The 26567-nt window shown below is 43.9% G+C and overlaps 1 protein-coding gene across 1 annotated transcript; it reads right to left on the reverse strand.

Annotated features, from left to right (window-relative positions):
- Positions 1-186: 186 nt before the first annotated feature.
- PTGR1 (prostaglandin reductase 1) lies at positions 187-26567 on the reverse strand. The gene is made up of 9 exons (XM_054987285.1): positions 26462-26567; positions 24701-24746; positions 24479-24538; positions 22510-22677; positions 18241-18358; positions 14444-14599; positions 8682-8787; positions 1356-1474; positions 187-297 (listed from the first exon to the last, which is right to left on the reverse strand). Exons 1-9 carry the CDS (start codon positions 26565-26567, stop codon positions 187-189), a joined length of 990 nt encoding a protein of 329 aa, XP_054843260.1.

Here is a 26567-nt window from a genome sequence, read left to right on the forward strand (position 1 = left end):
CTAGCCTGGCTCTTGGATCTGATGCAAAAAGCTTACTATGACTGTTGCTGTAACTGTGTTATATCAGTTCATGCCTGTTTTGTTACAAAATTGAACATGTTTATGAATGGGCTTCTGGCAAGGAGACAAAGGTGTGGGTAGGGATTCACTGTGCTGAACTTCTGGGAAGAAACAGGCCTGGGTCTGTTACACTTTTACAATTGCCTTTCCAACGTTGTCTCCCTTTAGCAACCCTATGAACGCTGCTGGCATGTTCTCAAATCCTTCTGTGATGTATTCTTGCCACTTAATTTTCCCCTGTGCAAAAAAGAGATTGAAAAGTGCATTAATAGTGTTAGGCAGTGTCTTCGTCTAAGGTCTAATTTCTGCTTTAAGTTATGATGTCAAGGTACTTTTTAAGGAAGAGGAGAACACATTGATCAAGGTTTATAGATTCATCCTTGGATATGTTCAAGAATAAAAAACAGTCTTTTCAAGAGCCTTGTGCTTTCTCTTTATGTTTCATAATAATCTATTTCCATATCATCAGTGCAAGCAATAGGGAAACATATTGGCCTGTTGCATATGAAAGAATTATTAAGAACATAAGAAGAGCACTGCTGGATACAACCAGTCGTTTATCTGTCTCGCAGAGCTGCCAACCAGTTACGCCAAAGGGTCAACAACAGGACATAGTGTCTAAGGCCTTGCACCAATGTTGCCTCCTAGCACTTGTATTCAGAGGTTTTCTGCCTCTGAACGTGATGGCTCCCTTTAGCCACTGATAGACCTTTCCTCTAATTCTTCCATATCCAGACAACAGTATCTGAGCATAAAAAACTCTACTAATTTTGTGACTGAGAAAGCAAAAGAGGACCCCATAAAGTCCTGTTAAAATAACATATGCTTTCTTGTCATATACAGAGTTTATATTTCTGCTCAACAGCCTCATATGCTCAGAATTCAGCATACCTGACCCTTTTAAAAAGCAGAAATCCAAACAGTAGATAGGATTACCAACCTCCACTTGGGGCCTGGAGATCTGGAATTACAACTGTCCTTCATGCAAGAGAGATCAGTTCCCCTGAATAAAATGGGCTGCTTTATACCCCACCGAGGTCTGTCTCCAGGTTCTATCTCCAATTCTCCAGGAATTTCCCAACCCAAAGTTAGCAGCCCTAGATTCAGGCCAACACAAGAACTAAGTCATGCAGCTTTATTTTCTGTTCTGTTTGACAGAGTTTGAGCCTTTCCCTTGGCTGAGAGGGGACAATGCTTGGGGGCCCTGAATGCACAGGTATGGTAAACATCTGGCCGCCTCCACTTGCAGGTCCAGAGAAAGCAGTGCGGTCGGGCCACTTCACCCTGTTCTTTACCTCCATGACCCATTTCAGTAGAGCTTTCAGAGCTTCTTCCTTCCTGTTTTCCCATCGTGTTGCCAAGAAGCCTTCCATACGAAGTTCTTTTAGGACCATCGTGGCCTGGACATAAGGACCTATAAGACACAGTAAGAAAACATTGGTGAAATTTCCTCTGCTAAGTTGTGTTTTGCATTGTGGTATTTCGGTGAGCAAACCATCCTAGGAACCATCTCTGCCCAAGCCTTATCTGTTAGCTTCTTTTTGCAAAAATTACATTGCTCTATAACAACAGTGCTTTATTTGAGTGAGGAGAAAATAATTTGTGTTATGGCTTTTTCTAGCCAATATCTTACCATTCTTGGTCGTTACCACTTCACAACCAATAAATAATAATCTAGCAACTTTTACTTTATAAATTTTAACCTTACTTATTTTATTTATTTGTTTATTTACTTCATTTATACTCCACTTTTCTTCCCCGTGGGGAGCCAATGTGCCTTACATCATTGTCTTCTCTTCCACCGTTGTATTCTCACAACACACAACTCTTGTGAGGTAGATTAGGCTTAGAAGGTGTAACTGGCCCCAAGGTCTCCCAGTGGTCTTTCATGCCAGAGTGGGAAATTGTAACCACGCCAGCAGGGTAAAACAAAAGTCAACAATTATAATCCTCGATATCAAAATATTTAAAGTATTACTGTCAGGTATAAACTATGAAAATGCAACAATATAGAGCAGTATGGGCAATTAATGATGTACACAAGTACCAGTATTTCATTGAATTCTGTGATACACAATTACTTTATTGAACAACAGACGGAACATTGAACAGTAATTGTGTATCGCAGAATTCAATGAAATACTGGTACTTGTGCACATCATTAATTGTTCATACTGCTCTATATTGTTGCATTTTCATAGTTTATACCTGACAGTAATACTTTAAATATTTTGATATCGAGGATTATAATTGTTGACTTTTGTTTTACCCTACTGGCGTGGTGACACTTCGTGGTTGACATTTAGGTAGGGTCCTCTCCCTTGTTCTTTCAGAGTGGGAAATTGAACATGGGCCTCCCAGACCAACCCTTGAAGCCCAAGCCCTACCCCACACTGGCGCTCATATACTGGGTCAGATCCAAATGTAATCTTTTGTCAGGATTAAAGCACCTGCATCCATGGACCAACTGCATTGCAGAGGCTGATTTTTGCTGCTTCCCAATTCTCCCCTCAGTTCCCCCTCAGTTCCCCCATGTTCTCTGGTCCACAAGGAGCAGAACTTTTTGGTGCCTCGGTAGGTTTCAGCAAGAGGTGAGAAAGTCCTTTTTCACAAACTTTGTTCTGCTTGTGATACTTTGGATCCAACCCATAAGCGTGCAAAGAAGCAGGGCTTTTTTTCTGGGAAAAGAGGTGGTGGAACTCAGTGGGTTGCCCTTGGAGAAAATGGTCACATGGCTGGTGGCCCCGCCCCCAATCTCCAAACAGAGGGGAGTTTAGATTGGTGTGGAGAGCAATCTCAACTCCCCTCTGTCTGGAGATCGGGGGGGCGGGGCCACCAGCCATGTGACCATTTTCAAGAGGTTCCGGAACTCCGTTCCACTGCGTTCCCCTGAAAAAAAGCCCTGCAAAGAAGAGTTTTCATTCTTTGTCCTTTGATTCCCTTAGAAGCTCACTGATTCATAAATCTTGAGCAGTTTTTATCTCCACAATTAATTTCATCTCTTTTGAGCCCCTTTGTAGCCACTGTTATACTGGCTCCCTTTATCTTTCTTTTTAACCTCCATCAAGCTCTTATGAGTACAGGTGTAAATACAGCATTTTACCCTCTACTCCCCAAACACATAATCTAGAACAAGGAAAGGGACTATATTTCTGAGCAGGATAAAGTAGGAAGTTTTCAAAACTAAGATGAAATGAGTGTTCGTATCAACATACATTACAGAGCCCAATCCACCAGGTCTCCTGTCCATGGCCCATGAAAATTAATGGAAAGATGTTTGAACTTTAGACTGGTAACAAAGCTAGTTAATGTATTACCAAACACAACTCAAACTTGTATAGGCAACTAAACCCTTTAAAAGGGTGTGGATCATAGTTTGTGGATCTGGGAGACCCAGGTTCGAATCTCCACTCTGCCATGGAAGCTTGCTGGGTGACCTCGGGCCAGTAAAACGCTATCAGCCTAATCTACCTTGCAGGGTTGTTGTGTAGATAAAATGAAGGAGAGGATAATTATGTAAGCCACCTTGAGTCCTCATTGGGGGGAAAGGTGGGATATAAATTAGTTAAATAAATGAATTAAATAAACATCAACTGGGGCTATTTTTAAAAACAATTGAAACCAACATGCCTAAATAGAAAGCAAATAAAATGTCAAGTAGAGAGATTCCATTGCAGGGTTAGGAACTGAAGCCGGAAAATCTATGGGTTTAAATCCTTGCTATGTCATGAATTTTCTGGAAGAAGGTGTCTCCTTGTACGAAGGGATGTTGCGAATGTCATAGTGAACATGTTCAACAGTCAAATATACTGTGTTTGGCTGTCCCAAACATAGCTGAGTTGATCATGGTCACCCAGTCTGTTCAGCTCCTGATGTGTAACACGTGCAATGGGGGAATCACCTTAAAAAGTATTGGGGGGCCCAATTCCAATGTGCAGCAGGTGGGGCATGATTGGAAGAAGGGCTTCAGTCTTCCTTCTAGCCCATGCCATTTTCACAAGGAAAAAATGGAGAGAGGGTGCTGTTTGTCCGGCTGCTGGGGTCCATGTGTCTGCTCACAAAAATAGCACGGGATGAAATGACGGGAAGGCCCCGCTTCCTGCCATGCCACTCTCTGCAGTGGAATTGGGCCCCACGGGACTTTTTAAGGGGGGGGTCATCTCTTATACGTTTAACACAAATCAGGTAACTCTTGACTCAACTTGTATTACACATCTTGTGTAATGAAGCCCTGGCTCACCATATTAATGTCTGTCATCATGATGGACCAGTGACACGCTCATCTGTTGAAGTCTGTGTAACTAAACCGCAAAGTTAAATCCTGTAAATAGGAGTTTTCTCACTTACTGCTCTTTCCATTGTGTTATACTGCCTCCAAGAGGCAGAAGAAAGTAACACACCAATAGAAATTCTTACAGTTGCTTCTCAGCTTCTCAAAGTGATCAGGTTATACACGTTAGACGATGGAGAAAGGCAACAAGCCAATTTTTACCAACAGCTCCATGGCTTTGGAGAATTTGAGGGTTTAAACAGTAGCAAAAAGGAAGCAAGTGTGTGCTAATTCTCTACTGCCCTCTAGTGGCATACAAATGCTCTGCTCATTTTGGTAAATTAATTACACTGTATGGCCACATACAAATTGCTCCTCGTCCGGTTATAAACAGTTGCAAACCGAATTTTAGAACCGTACAAAGCCTCCATGTCTCACTCAGGATTCCTGAATGTTTTTCAGAGGTGACGCCTCAGCTCACGTTTGTAGCAGAAATCTCTTTAGGATGTGAGTATAACGGTTGAAGTGCTGAAGACAGGAACATCTGGCTTCAAACCCTTGCTGAGCCAGAAAGGCCGATGGTTTTCAACCTGTCCAGACCCAAGACCCACCTTTGTTCACAGTTATCAGCTTAGAACGCTTCAGCTATAAGCATGTGGCAGGAAGTCATGGCATCACAGGAACAGGGACAGGAAGAAAGCTCAGATTCTCTGATGGAATTGCTTGAGCTAAAGAGGAATCCTTTTCAAGTCTGAAGGACCTCTGGTTGTTCCCTTGATGCTCCTCTCATCATGTGGGTAAAGAAAGGCATGAGGTGTGCTCTCTGTGCGTGCACGCGTGCTAGCAGCAGGAGGTGGTAGAGAGTGCCCTCAAGTCATAGTTCCCATCCCATGGGCTGGACCGCTACAGCAGATGGTCTTGGGCCCGTCACTCTCATTCAGGCTGAGGTTGTGAGGACAGAACTGGGGGACAGAAGCCTGTTTATGCCACCCTGAGCTCTTTGGAAGAAGGACGGGATATAGATGCACTTCTATCACTGACACTTTAAACACATCCACAGACCAGGTTTGCTTCAGGCATTTTCAGCTAGCTTGATGAGCAGGCATGTGAGGGTCAAACTAAATGTTACATTTTTTAACAAGTGGGGTGGGGGTGGGGGGTTCCTGATCTGGCTCTCATCCTCCTGAGACTGACAATAGCTTCAGGGAAGGGCAGGGCTTTTTTTCAGCTGGAACGCAGTGGAACAGAGTTCCAGAACCTCTTGACAAAGGTCACATGGCTGGTGGCCCCGCCCCCTGATCTCCGGACAGAAGGGAGTTTAGATTGCCCTCCACATGGCTGGAGCGGCGTGGAGGGCAATCTAAACTCCCCTCTGTCTGGAGATCAGGGCGTGGGGCCACCAGCTATGTGACCTTTTTCGCCAAGGTAGATTTAAACTTTTAAAAACTCCCCCCTTATTCCAGCTGACCCAAAGTGATGTCATTGGCCCTGGGAGCCAATTATGAGGTCCTGGGAGCATGCATGCAGTTTGTGCACACGCATGTGGTACCAGGGGCACCACCTCCTGCCAAGAGTTGCCCCCTGTGCTGGCAACCCACTGAGTTCCACCACCTCTTTTCCCAGAAAAAAAGCCCTGGGAAAGGGCATGTGCAATGCCTCAGTGGGACAAATAATACCCCTTTAGGCCATTTTGTGTTGGGAAAACAGTGCGCACCGGAGGCTGAAGCCCCTTTTCTCCCTGTGCTGCGGCCTGATCTGAATTGGGCCACTGCAGTGCTTAGGAAATTAGATCCCAGCAACTACCATCTACCCAAGGGGAACAGCAGCTGAGTTGGGGAACCCTTGATCCAATGTGTTAAAAAACATAATGTCTAGTTTGGCCCTGACTTGTAGAACTATTTAAACCTATGTAAGTACATGGCAGAAAGGAGCCACAACGGGGGGCAATCTGGCCTGCAATATTCAAGGATCGCTGTTTTTGCAGCATTCACGAGCACAACTCTATATTTTGCAGAGACTTCTCCGGAATTTCCAGCGTGATGCTAAAGAGCTTAAAACTATAGTCCCGTCCAAGTATACGTGCCATCTAAGGACAAAGTTCAACTCGATTATAAAAACTTTTGTTCCAGTCAATCAGAGAGGAAGTTTCTTTGCGGTTTGACCATTTAGGAAAGAACAACACCCAAACGGTATAATTCCAGTCTACCTGGTGCCTTGATTATATAAAACCCACAGACTATTGAGAAGAAGTACTCGCTGGAGAGATTACATGCAAGCCAGATCTTTCTCTCCAAATCCAGAAACTTGCTCCGAGTATCTTTTTGAATGACAGAAAAGCATGCTCCCGACAATGAAGTATTGCTCTGGTTGTGTGTCTGAACTGGAGCAGGTGGGAGGTTTGTGAGCATCCAACTGATTATCCACTTTCCATGTAGCCCACCTTGCTGTGATCTTTCCTAACCCAGATTTGCTACAATCTTTTGGGCTGGGTAAGGAAAACTCCCCTGTGGCTATTTTGTTTCCCTTGCAAATGCCTCTGCATTCCTTGAAGCGCTGCGTGGATGCAGCCAAGGATCGTGCTTTCTTCTGTGTACTTGCAAAGCAAGTGTTGCCAGGTGCTCACCCACCGGTGTACACCCTGATTCAGGAAGAGACATCTATAAAGGGAAACAAACGTCTATGCATACAGCTGATGTTGATGGCAGTGGTGTAGCACGGGTTCCAGGCACCTGGGGCAACTCCTGGGAGATGGCACCCCTGTCACCACACTTCTTGGAAGTGACATCATCACGCAGGCCATGTCCGCCCCCCACCCCGGGAGTGCTCCCAATAATTCGAGCCATTCGCCTCCATGCCCATTACCTGGCAGCGCACTCCTGGCCAGCAGCTACTGCAGAAGCCGGAGGGCCAGCTGAGTGCCCAGTGAGCTGGCTGCCCCATTGGCACAGTAGGTGGCCAGGGCGGTGCAGGCGGCCTCCCAGCCCTCCCACGCAGCTTTCCACACTGCTGCTGCCAGCTCCGTGTGCTCCTGGCCAGCACCCATGCCTGCCACCCTCTCTTTGGCGGTGGCCGGGACAAGCGACCCCCGTGCCCCCCCATACGACCCTGGTTGATGGTCATCTGCTGCATAAAACTTGATGGATACATTTTCATGTGGTTAAAAACAAGTCCAAATCCTATATCACTACTCATTTAATACAACCACGACTGGAGTGGTACATGTTCCTGTCACTTTAAGAGAACTATAGTTTGGCTGAACTGACTCCCTTCTGCTAAGTCCCTCTCCCTAGCAGAAGGCAGTCACTGGATCCAGCCCAACGAGGGCGGAACTATATGCTACCAAGAACAGAGAAGTGCTGCCAAAAATAAAGACCTGTGTGCTTTGAAATGTGCTATTCCCCATCCTCTAAGACTGGGCAGACTAAAATTAGACTATGGCAACTCGCTCTATGCAGGGCAACCCTTGGGCTTGATCCGGAAACTGCAGCTGGTTCAGAATGCAGCTGCATGGGTGGTTGCCAGAGTTTCAATCATGGCCCATATAACACCCATCCTCCATCAGCTGCACTGGTTACTGGTTGAGTACCGGGTCCGGTTCAAGGTTCTGGTGCTGACCCATAAAGCCCTATGCGGACTGGGCCCAGCATACCTTTGGGACCGCCTCTCCCCATATGCTCCCCGGAGGTCGCTTCGATCAGCCACTAAGCACTTGCTGATGGCCCCTGGCCCCAAGGAGGTCCGCCTGGCCTCTACCAGAGCCAGGGCCTTTTCAGTCCTGGCTCCAACCTGGTGGAACTCTCTGTCTGAGGAAACTAGGGCCCCGCAGGATTTTTTATCTTTCCACTGGGCCTGCAAGACGGAGATGTTCCACCAGCCATTTGGTGGGGGCTAGGCTGTCCTCTCGCCGGCCATACCACTGAAGACTGTCCACCACCCATGCAGGAGCTCATAAGTGTGACGCAGGGCATGATGCAGGAGCCAAGCCCTGCGTCTAAAATGCTGTATTTTAATATTTATGTCCACCAATTTGTATGTGGAAGAATGTTTTAATATTGTTATAATGTTTTTATTGCTTTTAATCTTTATGTAAAAATTGTATGTTGTTATACCACCCTGAGCCTGTTTGACGGGGAGGGTGGTCTAGAAGTGTAACAAAATAAATAAATAAATAATAAAAGATCATGTTGTGTAGCAATTGAAAAAGTCTTTCCTAGGATTTATTTCAGCTGAAAGTGAAATGAGTTTAAACAACACTATAATTAGCTTTCTGTTTAGTATTTCATCCCTTTAAAATGCAATTAAGTAATAGGCCCAAACCACCACCCCTTCCAAAGGGAAAAAAAGCTTCTACCTTTTTGGGGCTCCTTATCATTGTACAATGAAACAGCACCACACACAGAAATTCTCCCAAATGTCTTCATTTGCTCCAAAGCGATGCTGCTAAACTTGCCTCCCACCTATGTCACAGGATTCAAGGAGAAAAATAAACCAGAGTTGAATATTTTTTTCCTAGAAACAAATGTTATTGGTTTCAAAATTGTCACCATCAAAACTAACAGAAAATAGTAAACTTACAGTTGACAGTTATGAATTCCATACACACTCTTTACAATAACTTAGTCATCTTTTTAAACAATATAGCTAATTATAAATAACTCCATTTTTTGTACAAGATAAATTTAAACTTCAATAGTCTAGTAATGAATGTGAAATTTTTTTGGGGGGGAGCTGGTTTGTTTCAATTATGTATTCAAAGAAAGGGGGCCATTTTGCTGCAAAATCAGTTTCTTTTGAGTAGTTTTCCGCTTGATGTATCTTATCATACAGCTTTGCTTGTACAGAGTAATCCCAAACTTTCCCAAACCAACTTTCAATCGAAGGTATTTTTTGTGTTTTCAATCTGTAGCTATTAAGCTCTTAGCAGCTACTAAAAAGTTATTAATCAAACCCCTTCTAATATAGGGAATCTCTGTTGTACTCCGTTTGTCTAAAAATAAAATTTCTGGATCAAAGGGGATGTTGTTGCCTGTTATTTCCTTTATTTGTTTCAATACTTCTAACCAGGGGTCATTTCGTAGAAAAAGAGCTGGAGGAACTCATTAGCATAATTCATTAGCAAAACTGATTTTGCATATGCCACACACCCTGACATCATGTATCTTGGCTGTTTTGGACCCAATCCTGGCCATTCAGGGCTGAAATTGGGCCCAAAATGGCAAAAAGGGGCTGAAAATGGCTGAAAAGGGGCCAAAAACGGTCAGGATCAAGCCGCTGCTGAGTGGGAGAGTGACCCACCACCTGTCAGAAGCCCGATCTGGGCCATTTTGGCCCCAATCCAGGCTGAAACGGGCCCAAAATGGCTGAGAGTCAGGTGGGCGGGGCCACCTGACATGTGACCTCTTTGGGGAACTGCCGGAACTGCATTCCGGCGCGTTCCCCCTCAAAATGAGCCCTGCTTCTAACCAAAAACTTTTGATTCGGGGACAGAGTTGAATATTGAAGTCACATGCCATGAAGACTGACAGAGAAAGAACCATTACCTGAACCTGGCTATGCGACTTCCAACCAGATTACTTCTGTCATTACCCCACACTTGCTCTCTCCGATAGAACTTTATCTATCTAATTCTGAACCTGGCCCCCGCACTCAAAAAACCACATACAGTGGTGCCAGGTACAGATAGGGGAGATGTTTCTACAAACCTGGGATTTATTCCAAAACATTAACAGGGGACAAGGGAGAATCTAAGAAAACCTACATAATGGAGAGGTTCGGCATTTTGGAAGAGTACGAACACCAATCACCAGAATATATTTTGCATCAGCTTTTGATGGGCACCTCTTTCACAAGAAAACTGTGATTTAACTACATGGAGGGGGAGCAAAGTGAGAGTCTGCAGTGGAAGTGACTTCCAGGAGCCGAAAGAGTACATTGGACTCCATGCTGCTTTCTCGGCCATGTGGCTTTTAAAAAATACATGAGGAAAACTGATTATGTACTTTTACAACGCTTCTGTGGTTAAAACACTGCCGTAATAAAAGGTAAACCAGAATTAGGACGAAGCTGGTACATGGATGCTACAAGCCCATTACCATTGCCGGGCTTATTATATCATTTCAGATTTTTTTTTTCTTTTACAACTCATGAGATGGTATGAACAGGATTGTAAATGTAAGGGATGACACTGTATTACAAGTTTGCATCAAATCGAAAGACTTGATTCTTAGCTTTTCATGTTTACTGCATCCCCAAGCATGGAAATGAATGACTTGCTTAGCTCCCACTGCATCACAAAGGCAAACCTCACACTGCTGCTCTCCAGGGTTGCCAGCCCCGCCCCTCAGTGGGGGCAGACGATCCCCTATCCCAGGATTTTTTTTTAAAAAAAATGGCTGATAGCATGACACCACTTCTGGGAAAAACCAGAAGTAACACCATGCCTCTCTAGGAATCTCCAGAAACTCTATGATAAAAACACAGAGAGTTCCTGGTAATTCCTAGAGAGGATCCACATCACTTCTGGGGAAAACCTGGAAGTAACACCCTTTTCCACGCACAACCCTCCATCCCCCATTGGTTTCCAGGCTGGAACTGGTAAGCCTACTGCTTTTCCAAGTACTTAATTGATAAATAGAACTGGCTTCAGGTAGTCTAGAGTGTCAGCCGAGGAGCTGGGAGCCCTGGTCCAAATCCCCACTCTGCATTGAAATTTGCAGTCACCCTCTCTCAGCTAAACACACCTCCAGGAGAGGAAGAATGTTGTACGCTTCCTTGAGCTCCCTGGAGCACAGACGTGTTAAACAAAGAAATAGATAGACAGAGAAGACATTCTTTTGCCACAAATTTTTTTTTGCATAAGCATGGCAAGGACAACTCAACTAGAAAAGACACAAACAGATATGAGAAAGACCACAGATATTTTCCTGTCTATAAAAGGTAAATTGTGCCAACGCCTGCTGTTTGGAAGCAGCTATTCCCACCATGCAGGAAGGGATTTAACTCTTCAACCTCAGCTTGATTTTGCTGACCAAAACTGGGATTCCTGTACTGTTACTAAAAGGAATAAAAGATGGACATGTCTTGTTATACTTCATAGTAATAATACCACCACAGGAAGCTCTGTTTCAATTACTGAAACGGAGCGGGAGTTGAATGATTAAATACCCCTCATCTCTGCACGGCCCTGGTCTGAATCAAACAGAGAAAATAGGAGAAACCTCTGAATGTACAGGAGAAAAAAATTTGCAAATCACCAGAGGTTATAAATATTTATAAAGCAATTCATAATTACTACACATGTGCATGAAGCAAGACGTTATAGAGAAAATGATTGAAATGCACAAAAAACCCGATGAACAATGTACAAGGACATTGAACAATGATATCAAAAAAATCAGCAGTGACACACACAGAGACCTTTCGAGACCTTCGTCTTCAAACTGTGACCTTGTGCTTTAAAGCTTCAGACTGTGACCTTGAGCTTTCCAGCCAAACTGAGCCAAAATATCTTGTATACAATGCAAGTGTAAGTTACCATGTGCATTGAAAATATACCATGTGCAATACAAATCTACAATAAAATACAGATGCTCACATGCCTCAAGGGACGTATGGTAATACCCACATAAAGAAGATTACAGGGGCAAATAAGAATATAGACCACAATGGATGATGAGCAATTAGAGAAATGGTTCAAAGTAAAGGTCCTTTGAGTAAAGACTAGAGATGGGCATGAACAGGAAAAAAAACCCCAAACACAATGTTGGTTGTTAGTTGCCATCCACGAACAGGGATTCACAAACATCGACGGACATGACATGTTCACGAACATGTTCGTAGTTGGAGGTTTGTGGGAGCCAGAACGGCCCCCTTGGGACTTAGCTGAACTTGACCCAGGGAAAGGAGAGTCCATGGGTCTCCCCCTTTAATGTCATTTTCTCTTCACAGTGGCAAAAACTGGACTGTCTGCTGGAAGCTCCTTTGAGGGGCTACAAACTGACCTTCCCAATGTCCAATACTCACCACATTTGCAGGGGACATAGTCCTCACTGTCCTCTGAAGACCCCCCAGGTTTCATAGAGATTGGACCCCAGGAAAGGCATGATCCATGGGCCTCCCCCTTTCATGTCATGTTCTCTTCACAGTGGCAAAAACTGGACTGTCTGCTGGAAGCTACTTTGAGGGGTTACAAGCCAGAAGGAAAGCTGGAAGGAGTTCAGACAGAGTTCAGACAGTCCATGCCTATGTTGCCAGGGGAATTGATTGAAAGGCGCCAGACTGTCTGGCTTTACGAACGGCTGACAAACGCCACGAAGAGGGCTTGGAACGTACACATGTTCACCAGGAATGGGGCCTCACGAACAGCTTGCTCGTGAACAGCGGATTGGGCTGTTCGTGGCTTTTTTTTGTTCATATTGCTGTTCGTGCCCATCTCTAGTAAAGACATGAATGAAAATTCGCATCCCTTGAGTCAGACTGTCTGAACAGAGAAGCAAAATTAGAAATTGTAACCTTCAAGCACCTTTGCAGTGAAATCCTAAGCAGAGTTACTCCAGTCTAACCCACTGACTTTATTGGGCTTAGACTGAAGTAACTCTAATTAGGATTTCACATTCAGTTGCTCCTTTTAAGGAAAAACATCATTTACCAACTGACTTTAAGTTTCTGGTTATTACAGACTATTACCCAGAGGAGTTAGCCGTGTTAGTCTGTAGTTGCAAAGTAGTAAAGAGTCCAGTAGCACCTTTAAGACTAACCAACTTTATTGTAGCATAAGCCTCAAATGCATCTGACGAAGAGAGCTGTGGTTCTTGAAAGCTTATGCTACAATAAAGTTGGTTATTCTTAAAGGTGCTACTGGACTCTTTACTATTTTAGGATGTTACCCAGATGCTATCAGCCTCCCATGGAGATAGATCAAGATGAGTAGCCATGTTTGTCTATAGCAGTGGAAAACAGCAATAGTCCAGTAGACTAACAAAATTAGTGGTAGGGTATGAGCTTTTGTGAGCCACAGCTCACTTCTTCAGACTATATTTTATTAATCTTATAGGTGCTACTGGACTATTGCTCTTTTCCACTGCTATCAGCTTCATAATATAGAAAAGTTACTGTTACAGAGGGAAGCTTATTGGATTTTTACCCTTAATTCATTATCTCTGTGTGGTCTTAATGGTCATTTGGATTTATCTCTCTTTACGTAATTTCGTGTTACAACGTATTTTGGCTCACAATCCTGCATATTAGTATTCTTTTTAATTTGTCTTAGGTCCTTTTAAGTAAGGACATCTTATTAGTATATAAAATTTTCATCTATCCTTTTATTTAAAAAGATCTTCATTTTGTAGTATTTTTTTAATTGTTCATTATCTAACCCCTCACTTATTATATCACTTATATGTATTTGGCTAAGACAATAGCATTTCACAACAGCCTTATCATCTTGCATATCGCATAAGCTTGAATGCATGGCTTTATTGTGAGCTAACCAGCTTTGTGATATGTTTATTTTACTTATTATTTTTAGTTTTGAGGGTCACTATTGAGCATGTGTACTTTATTGTGGATTATTGCACATGGTACAATTTCAATGTAACTTACACTTGCATTGTATACAGGATATTTTTGCTCAATTTGGCTGGAAGCTACAAAGCACAAGGTCACAGATTGAAGAAGATGGTCTCAAAAGGGGATATCAGCCGGCATTCAGTCCTGTGAGTGTTGAGTTTTTGTGCAATCACTGCTGTGTTTTCTGTGCATCACTGTTTGTGTCATTGTTGAGTTTTGGTATCATCGTTCAAAGTCCTTGTAGATTGCTCATTTTTTGTGTGCATCTCAATCATTTTCCTTGTATAACATCTTCCTTTATGCACAAATAATTATCAATTGCTTTATAAATATTTATAACCTCTGGTGGTCTGCACAATTTTTTCTCCTGGTCCGAATCAAGGCTACATGTGTACACAATTCATCATTTGCAGACAGATAGAGATCTGTGAAGTTCACCCCATCTTTATGGCCCTCCATGCACCTCTGTCTTCAAAAAAATGTATGACGCTATCAAAATATCCGGTGACTCAAGGCCTGTACACAGCAGTACTTGGCTTAACTTACATTATCGAAGTAGCAGTCGTAGCCATCAGGGGAGGCTTCCTTCAGAGTCTCTGCCAGGGATCCCACAGTCTTGTAGTTAAAGGCAACATCAAAACCAAGATTTCTTAGAAGGGCCACTTTTTTATCCGAACCAGCACTGCCAACCACTTTGCAACCCTGAAAGATTAAAACAAAAAAAGAGATCAAACATAGGTAATAAACAGTTTCAGCACAAAGGGATTTTTACAAATTACAAGCATAATGCTACTAACAAGACAAGATTTTGCCAGCTTGACTGACATATATCAGGCTTGTTCATCTTCTCTGCAGATACCTGAATATCCAGAATGTGCAAGAGCACGTATGCAATGCAAAGAAACTTTCTGGAAGTGACATTATCGTGACAGGCCCAGAACCGCATGCAGCAATTGAAGATCATTCTTAAAATGAGTGCTGCCCCCGCACCCAGGGTCCAGTACTGATAGCCAGTTTGGTATAGTGGTTAAGAATGGCAGGACTCTAATCTGGACAGCCAGGTTTGATCCCTCACTACAGATGGGCACGAACAGCCCAATCAGCTGTTCGAGAACAAGCTGTTCTGAGGCCCCATTAGAAACAAACAGGTGGTCGTTGCAAGCCTCCGTTGCTGTTCGTTGCTGTTTGTCAAGCCCACCTGCAATCAATTCCCTTGGCAACCGGAGGCAGGGACTGCCTGAACTCCTGCTGTTGCCCTGGAAACCCCAATCTAAGACCAATTTATCTTGATAGGCAGGTCCTCCTTTCAAGTGTGAAATTTGTTACAAGGAAGTAAAGAGAAGGGGGGAGGGGGGCTCCCTGCTCTGGTTTTGCAGACAGTCAGGGAGAGACAGTTGCTGTTGGCATTTTGAAAGAAAGAGTGCATTGGAGCTTGAATTTTCTTTGTGTGTGGTGGGATAAGGATCTACCTCTTCAAGTTCCAGGGCTGCTGCCAGGCTCTGGGGCCAAGCTATTATTTATTACTGGTACCTTTCCTGCTGCCTGCTCAGGTAAGGTTTCTGGGAGTGGTGCGGTAGGGATCTATGCCTTCAGGTTCCAGGGCTGCTGCCAGGCTCTGGGGCCAAGCTATTCTTTATTATTGGTACATTTCCTGCTGTCTGCTCAGGTAGGGTTTCTGGGAGTGGTGTGGTAGGGATCTTGATGGCTGGAGGAGAGCCTGCTGGCCCCCACGAACAACAAATATGTTCGTGAACAGGTCATGTTAATCAATGTTCGTTGTTCGTGGATGGCAATGAACAACGAACACCATGTTCAGGGGTTTTTTTCTGTTCGTGCCCATGTCTATTCCTCACTCCTCTGCTTGAAGCCAGCTGGGCAACCTTGGGTCAATCACAGCTCTCTCAGAACTCTCTCAGCCCCACCCACTTCACAAGGTGATCGTTGTGAGCAGGGCTTTTTTTCTGGGAAAAGAGGTGGTGGAACTCAGTGGGTTGCCCTCGGAGAAAGTGGTCACATGGCTGGTGGCCCCGCCCCCTGATCTCCAGACAGAGGGGAGTTTAGATTGCCCTCCGCACCGCTCCAGCAATCTAAACTCCCCTCTGTCTGGAGATCAGGAGGTGGGGCCACCAGCCATGTGACCATTTTCAAGAGGTTCCGGAACTCCGTTCCACCGCATTCCAGCTGAAAAAAAGCCCTGGTTGTGAGGGTAATAATAACACACTTTGTAAACCACTCTGAGTGGGCATTAAATTGTCCTGAAGGGTGGTATATAAATCAAATGTTGTTGTTGTTATTTTTCCATAGCACATCTGGCAACCTTAACTATGTACCCCTCAGTTCCGAGATTATCAACACCTAATAAACATTCTGATAATTACAGACAATACTTTTATTTATTTCATATATTTATACCCCACCTCTTTTCTCTCAGCACAGAAGGCAGCTTCCAACAATAATTACAAATGTAATTGTATGTTCTGTAAGAACCACCCATCCAAAATAGCTTCAGTGATCAAGTCTTAAAATAAATCACCACCAACAAAGTTGCAGTAGCAGCAAAGATGTAAAAAGGAGCTCATTAAAATCAGCAATGCTACAACAACAGCAATAATATAATAATAAAACTGGCAAAAGATACTGAAATCCAATCCAATCTATTATATTTTATGCCACCATTCCTCCAGGTGTACTTGGTTCTCCCCTCCTCTACTTTATCCTCAAATCCTGAGAGGTAGATTTGGAGATGTGTGGATAAGAGCATAATTGACCCACAATAATCCAGTGAGATTCAGGACTGAATCCACCTTTTTCTTGGACTTCAGGGAAAACAACTTGTGTTGCTCTAATAAGAGAGGCAGCTGACACTTTCCTAGCAAAACCCCACAACTTATAGGGCCTATTACTTTGCTTTTTAAGGACTTTATAACTCAAAGGAAAATTAATAATGGTTTAGTGTTTTGTTTTCCATAGAAGGGAAAATGGGTTTTTCCACTGCAGTGACTTTGAACCTTGGCCCATGTTAAGTAATGGGGTATTAATTTACCTCAGCTTGTTCATTAGAAACTTAGCTGAGGCCCAAAGTTACCCCATCTAGAAGTTTCTGTTGGCAGAGTGCCTATGCAGCACCCAGGAGATTGACTAAGAGTAATGAAAGCTTTATTAATAGAACTAACCAACTGGATAGGAAAGAGACAAAAATAAACCAGCTGTCTTGCTATTGAGAGAGTTCTGGAGAGTTCTAAAAGAAAAGCCTAAGAACAACATTCTGCAGACAGAAGGAAAAGCCCCTTTAGAAAGCTGTCTAGCTAGAGCTTGCTGCTCCTGGCAGGATCTTTTTCTCCTCTTATTTTTACATGAGACATTACTATACATCAGCAGTTTCTTTAGTAGCTTAGTTAACGTTTGTTCCGTTTTCAATAGAATCATCGCCCTTTATAATGTTATGAAAGAAGCACAATTGTTAATGGATATTTATGGGGCACAAAGGCATACCACAAGATATAATCTTGTGTGTCTGTGTTTATGTTTACAGGATATATGGAGGTGTACAGTGTGTATTGTGAAATATATTGATGTCTATTGTCCAACGCAACTAAATTTCCTAGAGTTCGTTTCTGAACGTCACAAAATCAATCTGGAGTTATCATTCCAATGCAACAAATGTCTTCTCATCCATCCCGTGTCCATGACAAGGTTAAAGGAAAAAAGTTGACTGCATAGCAATTAAACACAGCAAATTGAAGAGTGCAAAAACAACAAAGGGTTTGCAAAAACAACTCAGCAAAGGCTTAGGAAAAAATATGTGTTTTCAGCTGTTACTAAAAAAATCAAAATGTCCAGTGCCTGATTTGGTGCCCCAGACCACTGGGGCATTATCATTTTTTTAAAAAATCGGCAATGGAATATCATTATATCAACATAACATTCTTACAATCTGTGTTCCAGGTTCACCCAATTCCCACTTTTCATTTTTTTTAAAAAAAACTCTCTAACTCCTTCTGTTGCAGAGCTATGCTATTCCCCTTATATCTCCACAACAAAAGAAGCTAAAGACTCCTTTTTAAAAAAAAATGAAAGGTGAGAATTCAGAGAAGGTGATACACAGATAGCTAAAAACCTTTTACAGATATAAAAATATTAAATTGCAATCAAAATGAAAAATAAAAGCCCCTCAATGGCAGGGGGAAGGAATGCCCCCCCCCCATATGGGCAGAGGGTCAGGAAAAATAGCTGCAATGTATGCAGGAAAATCTAAGCTTTCCCACCCACGTGACAGCCATTCAGGCTTGCCTAAAACTTCATAGCAGGTTTGAGAAACTGAGACATGCTGTTATATCACTTACCGCTATTTTAGCAATCTGCCCAGCCGTACTTCCAACAGCTCCAGCTGCCGAATTGATAAGTACAGTATCTCCTGGTTTAAGCCTGCAAATCTCAAGGAGGCCATAATATGCAGCAAGCCTGTAGGAAAGAAAAAAGGATGATCAAAGAAATCCTGACACAAAGTTGTACTTTGTATAGATACTCAAACAAAAAAAATCATCAATGGCCCAAGGAAGGAATGAGAGACTAAGAACAGTGGCACAGAAAGACAGAGTATCTGTACCTGTAAGAGCTGCATAATAATATTTTAGTGTCATCAAGTCGCAACCAATGTATGGTGACCCCCTTATGGGGTTTCCAAGGCAAGAGATGAGCAGACATGGTTTTAACATTGCCTTCTGCTGCGCACCAACCCTGGTCTTCCTTGATGGTATCCCATCCAAGCACTAATCCTGGCTGACCCTGCTTAGCTTCCGAACTCTGATGAGCTTGGGCTAGTCAGGGCTACAGAAGAGGGAGTTGGATCAGTTTTTCTTCATTGTGCTTTACAAGCTGCTGGAAGTCCTGGCTTTACCCAGCTCTTGAAAGGTACTGGTCCCTCTCAGAGCCGAACCACACGATACGGATTACACGTGAATGACACGAAAACGCACTTACACGTGTTCCAACATTGTTTTCAATTACATGTGCCAGGAATGCAGGACCTCCATTGAACCTGTGTTTGCGGTGGCACGGATTTTCTCTGCATTCCTCCAAGACGCAGGAAGGATATCCCATCATGCATCTGAACTCTGTGCATAGACGTGAGTGCCATCTACCCACAGTTCTGCGAGCATGGTGGAGTGAGCTGCAGATAGGAAGTGGAAGATCCAGGAAAAAAGGACACTCTGCATTGTCGACTCACTGGTTACGACCGTGAACGCTCGCCGTCGTGGCCACACTGGAGCATAATATTAAGAATCCGTGCCTGGACCAGAACACGTGCTCATCGAGAGAATGCTGGACACAGGCATTTGGGGTAAGACAGGACTCCTGACACTCGCTCAGTCTCGTGTCATTCGTATCACGTGGTTTGGCTCTCAGTCTCTGATTGCTCCAAAGTAAATCATGGTACAAAATAGTAAAAATGATTCAGGGCCAATTCTTACAACTGTATCTGAGATGGAAAGATTAACTTCTGACCATTTTTAACTCTCCTTTCCTCAAAAGTTGCTCAGGGCAACATGGTTCTTTACATTGCCCCTTCACCTTACTATCAGTGATCGACAAATCTTCTCCAGCTAATTTTGGAAGCTACCCCCCACACACACCTTCAATAGGAAACTGGTTTAGCCTAATTTTGAGTTTCAGAAACCCTCTGTGAGACTCCCCTGCCTATGCTTCTAAGTTTCATACCCCCCTCCCCACCCTGGTATCTTAAACATTGCTCCGGCAGTGTATCAACCATGAGGAATTCTGGGAAAAGTAGCTCTCGGGAAATCTATACTAAGGTCCCCAGGTGTGCCAAAGGGAAACTATTTTTCACAGTCCTTGTTGCCTAAAATGCTGCCAGAACAGTATTCAAGGAGATGGAGAGAAGGGGTGAAGAGACTACCCTCACTTCTGCCACAGCAGCAGCCAGATAAGGAGATATGTGAAGTTTTTTCAGTCTTGGAATACAACTGTAAGGTTGCCAGTTTCGAGTTGGGAGATTCCTGGAGAATTTGGGAGTGGAGCCTGGAGAGGGTAGTGTCTGGGGGTGTAATGCCATACGTTCCACCCTCCAAAGCAGCCATTTTCTCCAGGGGAGTTGATCTCTGTTGTCTGAAGATCAGCTGCAAGGGAGATCTCCCACCACCACTTGGAGGCTGGCAACCCTAACTGAACTTTCCCAGAATGCTCCCTCAGATTGAAGGTGAGCATTACAAAATACTGAAGTTCATTATTTAAGCCAGGACATTACAAACTTTGACAACTTCACTGCTTGAAATTTCTGCAGAAATGCCTCCAGAAGGTGGAGGAGGAGCTGGGCCACCCAGTAGAAGAGGCAGAGAGCATCTTTGCCTTCACCTCATAACAACAACAACAACAACAACAACAACAACATGAAGGGCGATTTATATACCGCCCTTCAGGACAACTTAATGCCCACTCAGAGCGGTTTACAAAGTATGCTATTATTATCCCCACAACAAAACACCCTGTGAGGTGGGTGGGGCTGAGAGAGCTCCAGAGAGCCGTGACTAGCCCAAGGTCACCCAGCTGGCTTCAAGAGGAGGAGCGGGGGAATCAAACCCGGCTCTGCAGATTAGAGTCCCATGCTCTTAACCATTACACCAAACTGGCTCATGAAGTACTGTGCTTTATCTTTCTTTTTTAGAGTGTGTTTGTATGGGTGACAGTAAAGGAGCACACTCAAACACTACCAAGATGGAAGCTAAGGGCTTAGCTATTCATTCAATAGATGTGACATGATTCTCAGTCACATGTTCCAGGGGACTCACCTTACAAACTGCTCTTTTGCTCAGTATAGCTGAGGGGAAGAGTCTTCTGCCATCCCTCCCACTCCACTTTCCCTCATTTGTCCCATTCATGGGCTTCAAGTCTGTTCTCACCCCTTCATGTATAATAATAACAACAACATTCAATTTACATACTGTCCTTCAGGACAACTTAACGCCCACTCACAGTGGTTTACAAAGTATTATTTCCCCCACAACAATCACCCTGTGAGGTGGGTGGAGCTGAAAGCTCTGACAGGTCACTCAGTTGGCTTCAAATGGGAGAACGTGGAATCAAACCTGGTTCTCCAAATTAGAGTCCTGCCGCTCTTAACCACTACACCAAACTGACTCTCTTGAGGGAGTCGAATCAAAGTGTTGCTCCCTTATACAGGGCCAGACCAAAGGTCCAGTCAGCCCAGTCTTGTTTATTATGACTGAAGGCACCAGTAGTACGGAAGATTCTTTTGCCTGGAGATGCCAGGATTTGAACACTGAAAGTTTACTGTACCAGGTGGACCTGGAGACTACAAAGCATTGTGTGCACTCTCAAGGACACAAACACAGCTGAGTCTGGACAGCAAGATGGGCGTTTGGTGGGTTCAGATATGTAAAGGTTCCCAGCAAGCGTACCTGAATCCCCAGGGCTGCCTGTCAACTTTGGTGGTATCAAAGCGCAAAATTCCAAAAGACTGACAAATGAAGCCTCACTAGCTAGGGAAGCGAGCTGCCGCCAGCCTCTTTTTAACCCACAGCTTGAAACCAAGAGGCAAGCCTCAAACCTTCCGGGTGCTAACAAGCAAAACCAACCTTGCAAGGTAGCCAAGTAGCAGGCTTGATTCAAAGAACAAACAATTACGCAGCTTGCGGCAAATTGGCCAAGGTGCTGGACTCAGATTGAAGCTACAAGACTTAATAACTCCACATCAGTATAAGTAAAGTAAATTTATTAAAGAAAATGCAAAATACAAATAAAGAAGCATAGACGTCAGTAGGAAAAGCAAAAATAACAGGCTATTTAGTGAGGCTAGCATACACTTGCAAACCTATTCTAGATGTTATTTTTCAGCAAGTTTCAGAATCCAAATGGGGAGGTCCAAAGGCATAGCATTCAGAAGCAAGGGTTTGTTCCAAAGAGGAGCAAAAGGGTTCCTCCAGGAAATGTTCGTAAGGAGGTGGAAAAGACAACTTTTTAAAGGCCAACTGCCTGCAGCCGGCCTGAACAATTTAGCCCATCAAAAAAGGGCAACTCTGCAGTTACCTGTCAACACAGGTGAAGGAAGAATTAACTACTCCACTCCTATGATGCTACACATTAACAAGCTAGAAGGCTGGGGCCAGCCTTCTCAAGCTTCATCCTTGAGAGCTATTATGATTTTGCACCTACAGCACAACCACCTCTCTTATGTGGCTGGAAACTGGCAATGCCAACCAGCCTTACAGCCTTAAGATTGCACTGTTAGTCTCCCAAAAAAAGGGGGGGGGGAGTCTCAAAAGCCTGAAACAGAATGTTTAAACTGAACAAGAAATGAATTAAATAAATGAGTTTCTTTACACAGAAGTCTAACAAAGGGTTCATTGCTCCCCCCTGGGCTGCCATTCTATGTACAGAGTCCCCATAAAGGTCAGAGGTAGCAACAAGATAGTTCTTTGTCCCCAGATTAAGAGTGATTTGCTTATGGGCTCACCAAGATCCTGGAACCATAATCCCTATGAGATCCCATAGCTGTCCAAGATTATGTTGAAGAGTTGTGTGGCAATGACACACACAACAGTAGCCACAACAGCAACATCAAGAAACATGCTCACCCAGGCAAACCAATGGCTCCGAGAGCCAGAGATCTGGGAAGCTCATCTGGCCAGTCTGGAAACATTCGCTGTAAATTTTTGCCGTCGGAAACGAAGAAAGTTATCCATCCTGCAGTAGCTACGACAAAGGTCCCTTCGGGGTATGCAGGATTTCTGCTTTCCACTACCCTGAAACAAAACACACCCTGTACATTACAGACTAGAAAAATCACACATCTTAATCCTTTCTGAACACTGAGCATTATATGACTTTTGTGTGCGTGTGCATGTAGTTAATATGTGTTATAGGATCACTCTCCAGAAAGGGAGACACAAAATGCTGTCTTATCATGCACAGGTTTACTCACAAGAAGGTCTCAATGGATTGGATGAGGATTACTTGGAACTAAGAGCGGAACCACAAGTGACAAAAGGCACAGGTTGGACACTAGTCAGCTTCCCTCAAGTTTTGATGGGAAATGTAGGCAGCTTGGCGGAATGTTGGACAAGTGACAGTTGAAAAGTCCATTGGAGAGCCAAGCTGCAAGACCAGGATGCCTACATTTCCCATCAAAACTTGAGGGAAGCTGACAAGTGTCCAATCTGTGCCTTTTGTCACTTGTAGTTCTGCTCTAAGAGTATACAAATTTGCACTCAAACTGGTAGTTGAGGGTGCTGTCAAGTCATAGCTGACTTATGGTGACCCCTGCAGGGATTTTCATGGTAAGAGACTAACAGAGGTGGTTTGCCATTACTTGCCTCTGCAACCGTAGTCTTCCTTAGTGGTCTCTTGTCGAATTACTAACCTGCTTAGCTTCTGAAATCTGATCATATGTAGTGCTGGAGGAAAGTGCCCTCAAGTCATAGCTGGCTTATGGTGGCCCCCTAGCAGGGTTTTCATGACAAGAGACTAACAGAGGTGGTTTGCCATTGCCTGCCTCTGCATAGCAACCCCAGTCTTCCTTGGAGGTCTCCCATCCTATTACTAACCAAGACCAACCCTGCTTAGCTTCTGAGATCTGAAGAGATTGGGCTTGCCTGAGCTACCCAGGTCAAGGGCACCCAAACCAAATCAGGGTGTTTTTTTTAACAAGTTGGATCGACGTTTCCTCACCCAACTCTCGTTCTCCAGTCAGATGGCAGTTGCTGGGAAGTAATTTCCAAAGCTACGCTGTGTTTTGAGGGTTGAGAGAAAAGGGTTACAGCTAAGTGACACCATACTTTTTGCCCCAGACCTGACTCGCTTTCCCATTGCCACACAGCAGCTGTAGAGAATGCCATTTTAAAAATCAGTTGGAGCTCTATTTGGCTCAGAACTGTGGTACGAGGGAAGGCTCCTATCCCCCTGCCATTTTGTCAAGCTGAAACAGCCCCAAGGGGAGGGAAGGCTAAGTTCCTCATTTTGTCTGCTTAGATGCCATGCTTGAGAGAAACTGTTGATCTAGAGGGGCTCCTAGCCAGCAATAGTACTGGAAGAGGCAAGGGGTATAGACTTTTGCTGCTACCACCCAGGTCTCAGCCAAGCCCCTGTGGCACTGCTAGGTCTTGGCTTGCTCCCAGAATGGTAATGTATCTTCTTAGGGCACATCTTGGAATAGAAAACTGCAGCAAACTGTGTGCGCACAATTCTCTGCACAAAATCAAGACTTTAAAAAAGGAACAAGTGTGAATTCTTAATACTTTGGAAACTGGAGCAAGTATTTCCAAACTTCTCGATCTAGAGAGAAATTTGGAAGAGGGACTTCAAACGCATCGCAAAGTCCCAACAGAATGCATATTATTTCATAATAGATAACAGATAATGAATGTGAGGGTTTTGTTATTAGCATAAAACTTGCTAGATAGAGTTCTGGTACAGAAATTCTTTAAATACTAGACCAAGAAAGCTTGTCAAGTTATTTTTGGCCAAATGCTGAACCCTATTTTGTGATGGAAGGAGGTGAAGGTAGGGAAAATGTATGTAGGGGAAATGAATGAAACTAATTCTTACCTTGCCACTTGGCTTCCTAACATTATATCCCCTTCCTTCATCTTTGTCTCGCTGTAGGGTCTGCAAAAAGGACAAAAGAATAAAAACAGACAATGTTTGACAGAAAATGTCTCTTTAAATGGGGCAATTTGCTTTTGCCAAAATAAAACACATTTGAAATTGGCTGTGTTTTTAGGATTACCGTTCAAATATATTCCTCCAAATCAGAAAAAGGAAAAATACCTCATGTAAGGGTCAACACTGAGGAACAATGATTCGAGCAGCACATCTGAAATAGAGAAGATGACCAAACTGATTAAGAACTGAAGTAATAAACCAGACCTAGACATGACTGCAAGCAGGGCTTTTTTTCAGCTGGAATGCAGCAGAACGGAGTTCCTGAGTTCCACCACCTTTTTCCCCAGAAAAAAGCCCCGGCTGCAAGCAAGAGGAATACTGCTTTCCTTCCTACCCACCAAGCAAACTGGCTTGGTTTCCAATTGTTGGAATATAGGCTACAAAGTATGACGTTCAGTCACTATGGGGTTAATGTGTTTACCCAGTTTGCTATTGTTTGTATTGACCTGGAAGGAAAACCGGGCAGAGAGCCAATAGCCTTATCTAACTGAAAGTCCGGGAAATTGAGATGTGTTTGCAAACTACTACTGGTCGATAGGTCAGGTGATTTCCTCTGTACGGTCACGAAGAAGAAGAATCTCCTTTACTGAGTGGTCTAACTTTGTACTTTGTAGTGTAAAGATGTTGGGGATAGATTTCTTTGTTTTGTAGGGACCCCGTGAACCTTTTCCCTTTAGAAGTAAACTTTTCTTAAAAGCAAACAAAGCATCTGACTCGCTATTGATTCAAGATCCATTGCAACTCTGAATTTAAACTATTTTAACCCCTTTTCCCAACACCAATGACACATATCACCATATATGTGTGTGTGAGTGCACATGTGCATGCGCTCTTATGGCAGCTATTTTGTTGTGACACCCATTACCAGCTCGCAAAATTCCAGATGTGCCCACAGGCTCAACAAGGTAGGGGGACACCTGACATAAACCTATCTTAGAAGAATGCTCGAAGCTGAAAAGGCAGGGCTTGCATTTTTAAAAGGACTACAAGTAGAATGCCTAGCTGAGCCTGACAACCAGCAGGTAGATTGTGGTGGGCAGGGACGTGGGAAGGTGTGACTTTGACTAAACCACCACATCATTTCCAGGGAAAAGTCAGAAGTGACACAGAGTAGCTCTAGGAATTGTCATAAACCCATAGAATTTCCGACAATTCGTAGAGCTACCCTATGTCTTGTTTGAGTTTACCCTCAAAGTGAAGTAGCAGGATAGCTGGCATCAATTTTTATTTTTTTTTAAAAAATTCTCCCTCCCCCTCTTGGTGCAGCAGTGGGCAACTGGAGCTGCCAACAGGAGGCCTACCACCATAGCAGGAGACCTAGGCCGTTTCCAGACGGCTTACCTGCACTCGGGACGTCGTGCCATGTTTCGGATCGTGCTGGCGAAAATGCGAACTATTGCGTTTTCTCGCACGAGTTTTGCGCGACATCGTGCAAAACTCGCACGAGAAAACGCAATAGTTCGCATTTTCCCCGGCACGATCCGAAACGTGGCGTGACGTCCCGAGTGCAGGTAAGCCATCTGGAAACGGCCCTAGCAACCTAGCAATGGCTGCCTCTGTCATTTGTAGCACAGGCTGTCCACTCTTGTTATAGACCTTTTCCAGTACACAACAAAAGAGACAAGTTTTGTAAAAAGAGAGGTCCAAGTTCTTCGAGGGAAATCAGTTGGATCAGATGTGCTTAGTCTACAGGCAGAAATACCTGGAGAAAAGTTCCTTGCGGTGGGGGGGGGGATCAGCCAGGGCCTTTTCCCCAGCAAATGGCGTGATTTTCTTTAATGGTGGGGAAAGTTAATCATACATGCCTCCTGACTTTTATTTCCCATTCCAAAGATACAATCAGAGTAAGACAGATGCTCCTCTTACCTCCATGGTTGAGCGCTGGTAATTCTGCCTCTTTGAGTTCAAAATCACTTAGTTTAGGTCTGCCCTCAAAATGCTTCTTCAGAATCCAAAATCTTGTCCACACCAT

The sequence above is a fragment of the Eublepharis macularius genome, chromosome 8 (assembly GCF_028583425.1).
Source record: "Eublepharis macularius isolate TG4126 chromosome 8, MPM_Emac_v1.0, whole genome shotgun sequence".
Lineage (NCBI taxonomy): Eukaryota > Metazoa > Chordata > Lepidosauria > Squamata > Eublepharidae > Eublepharis > Eublepharis macularius.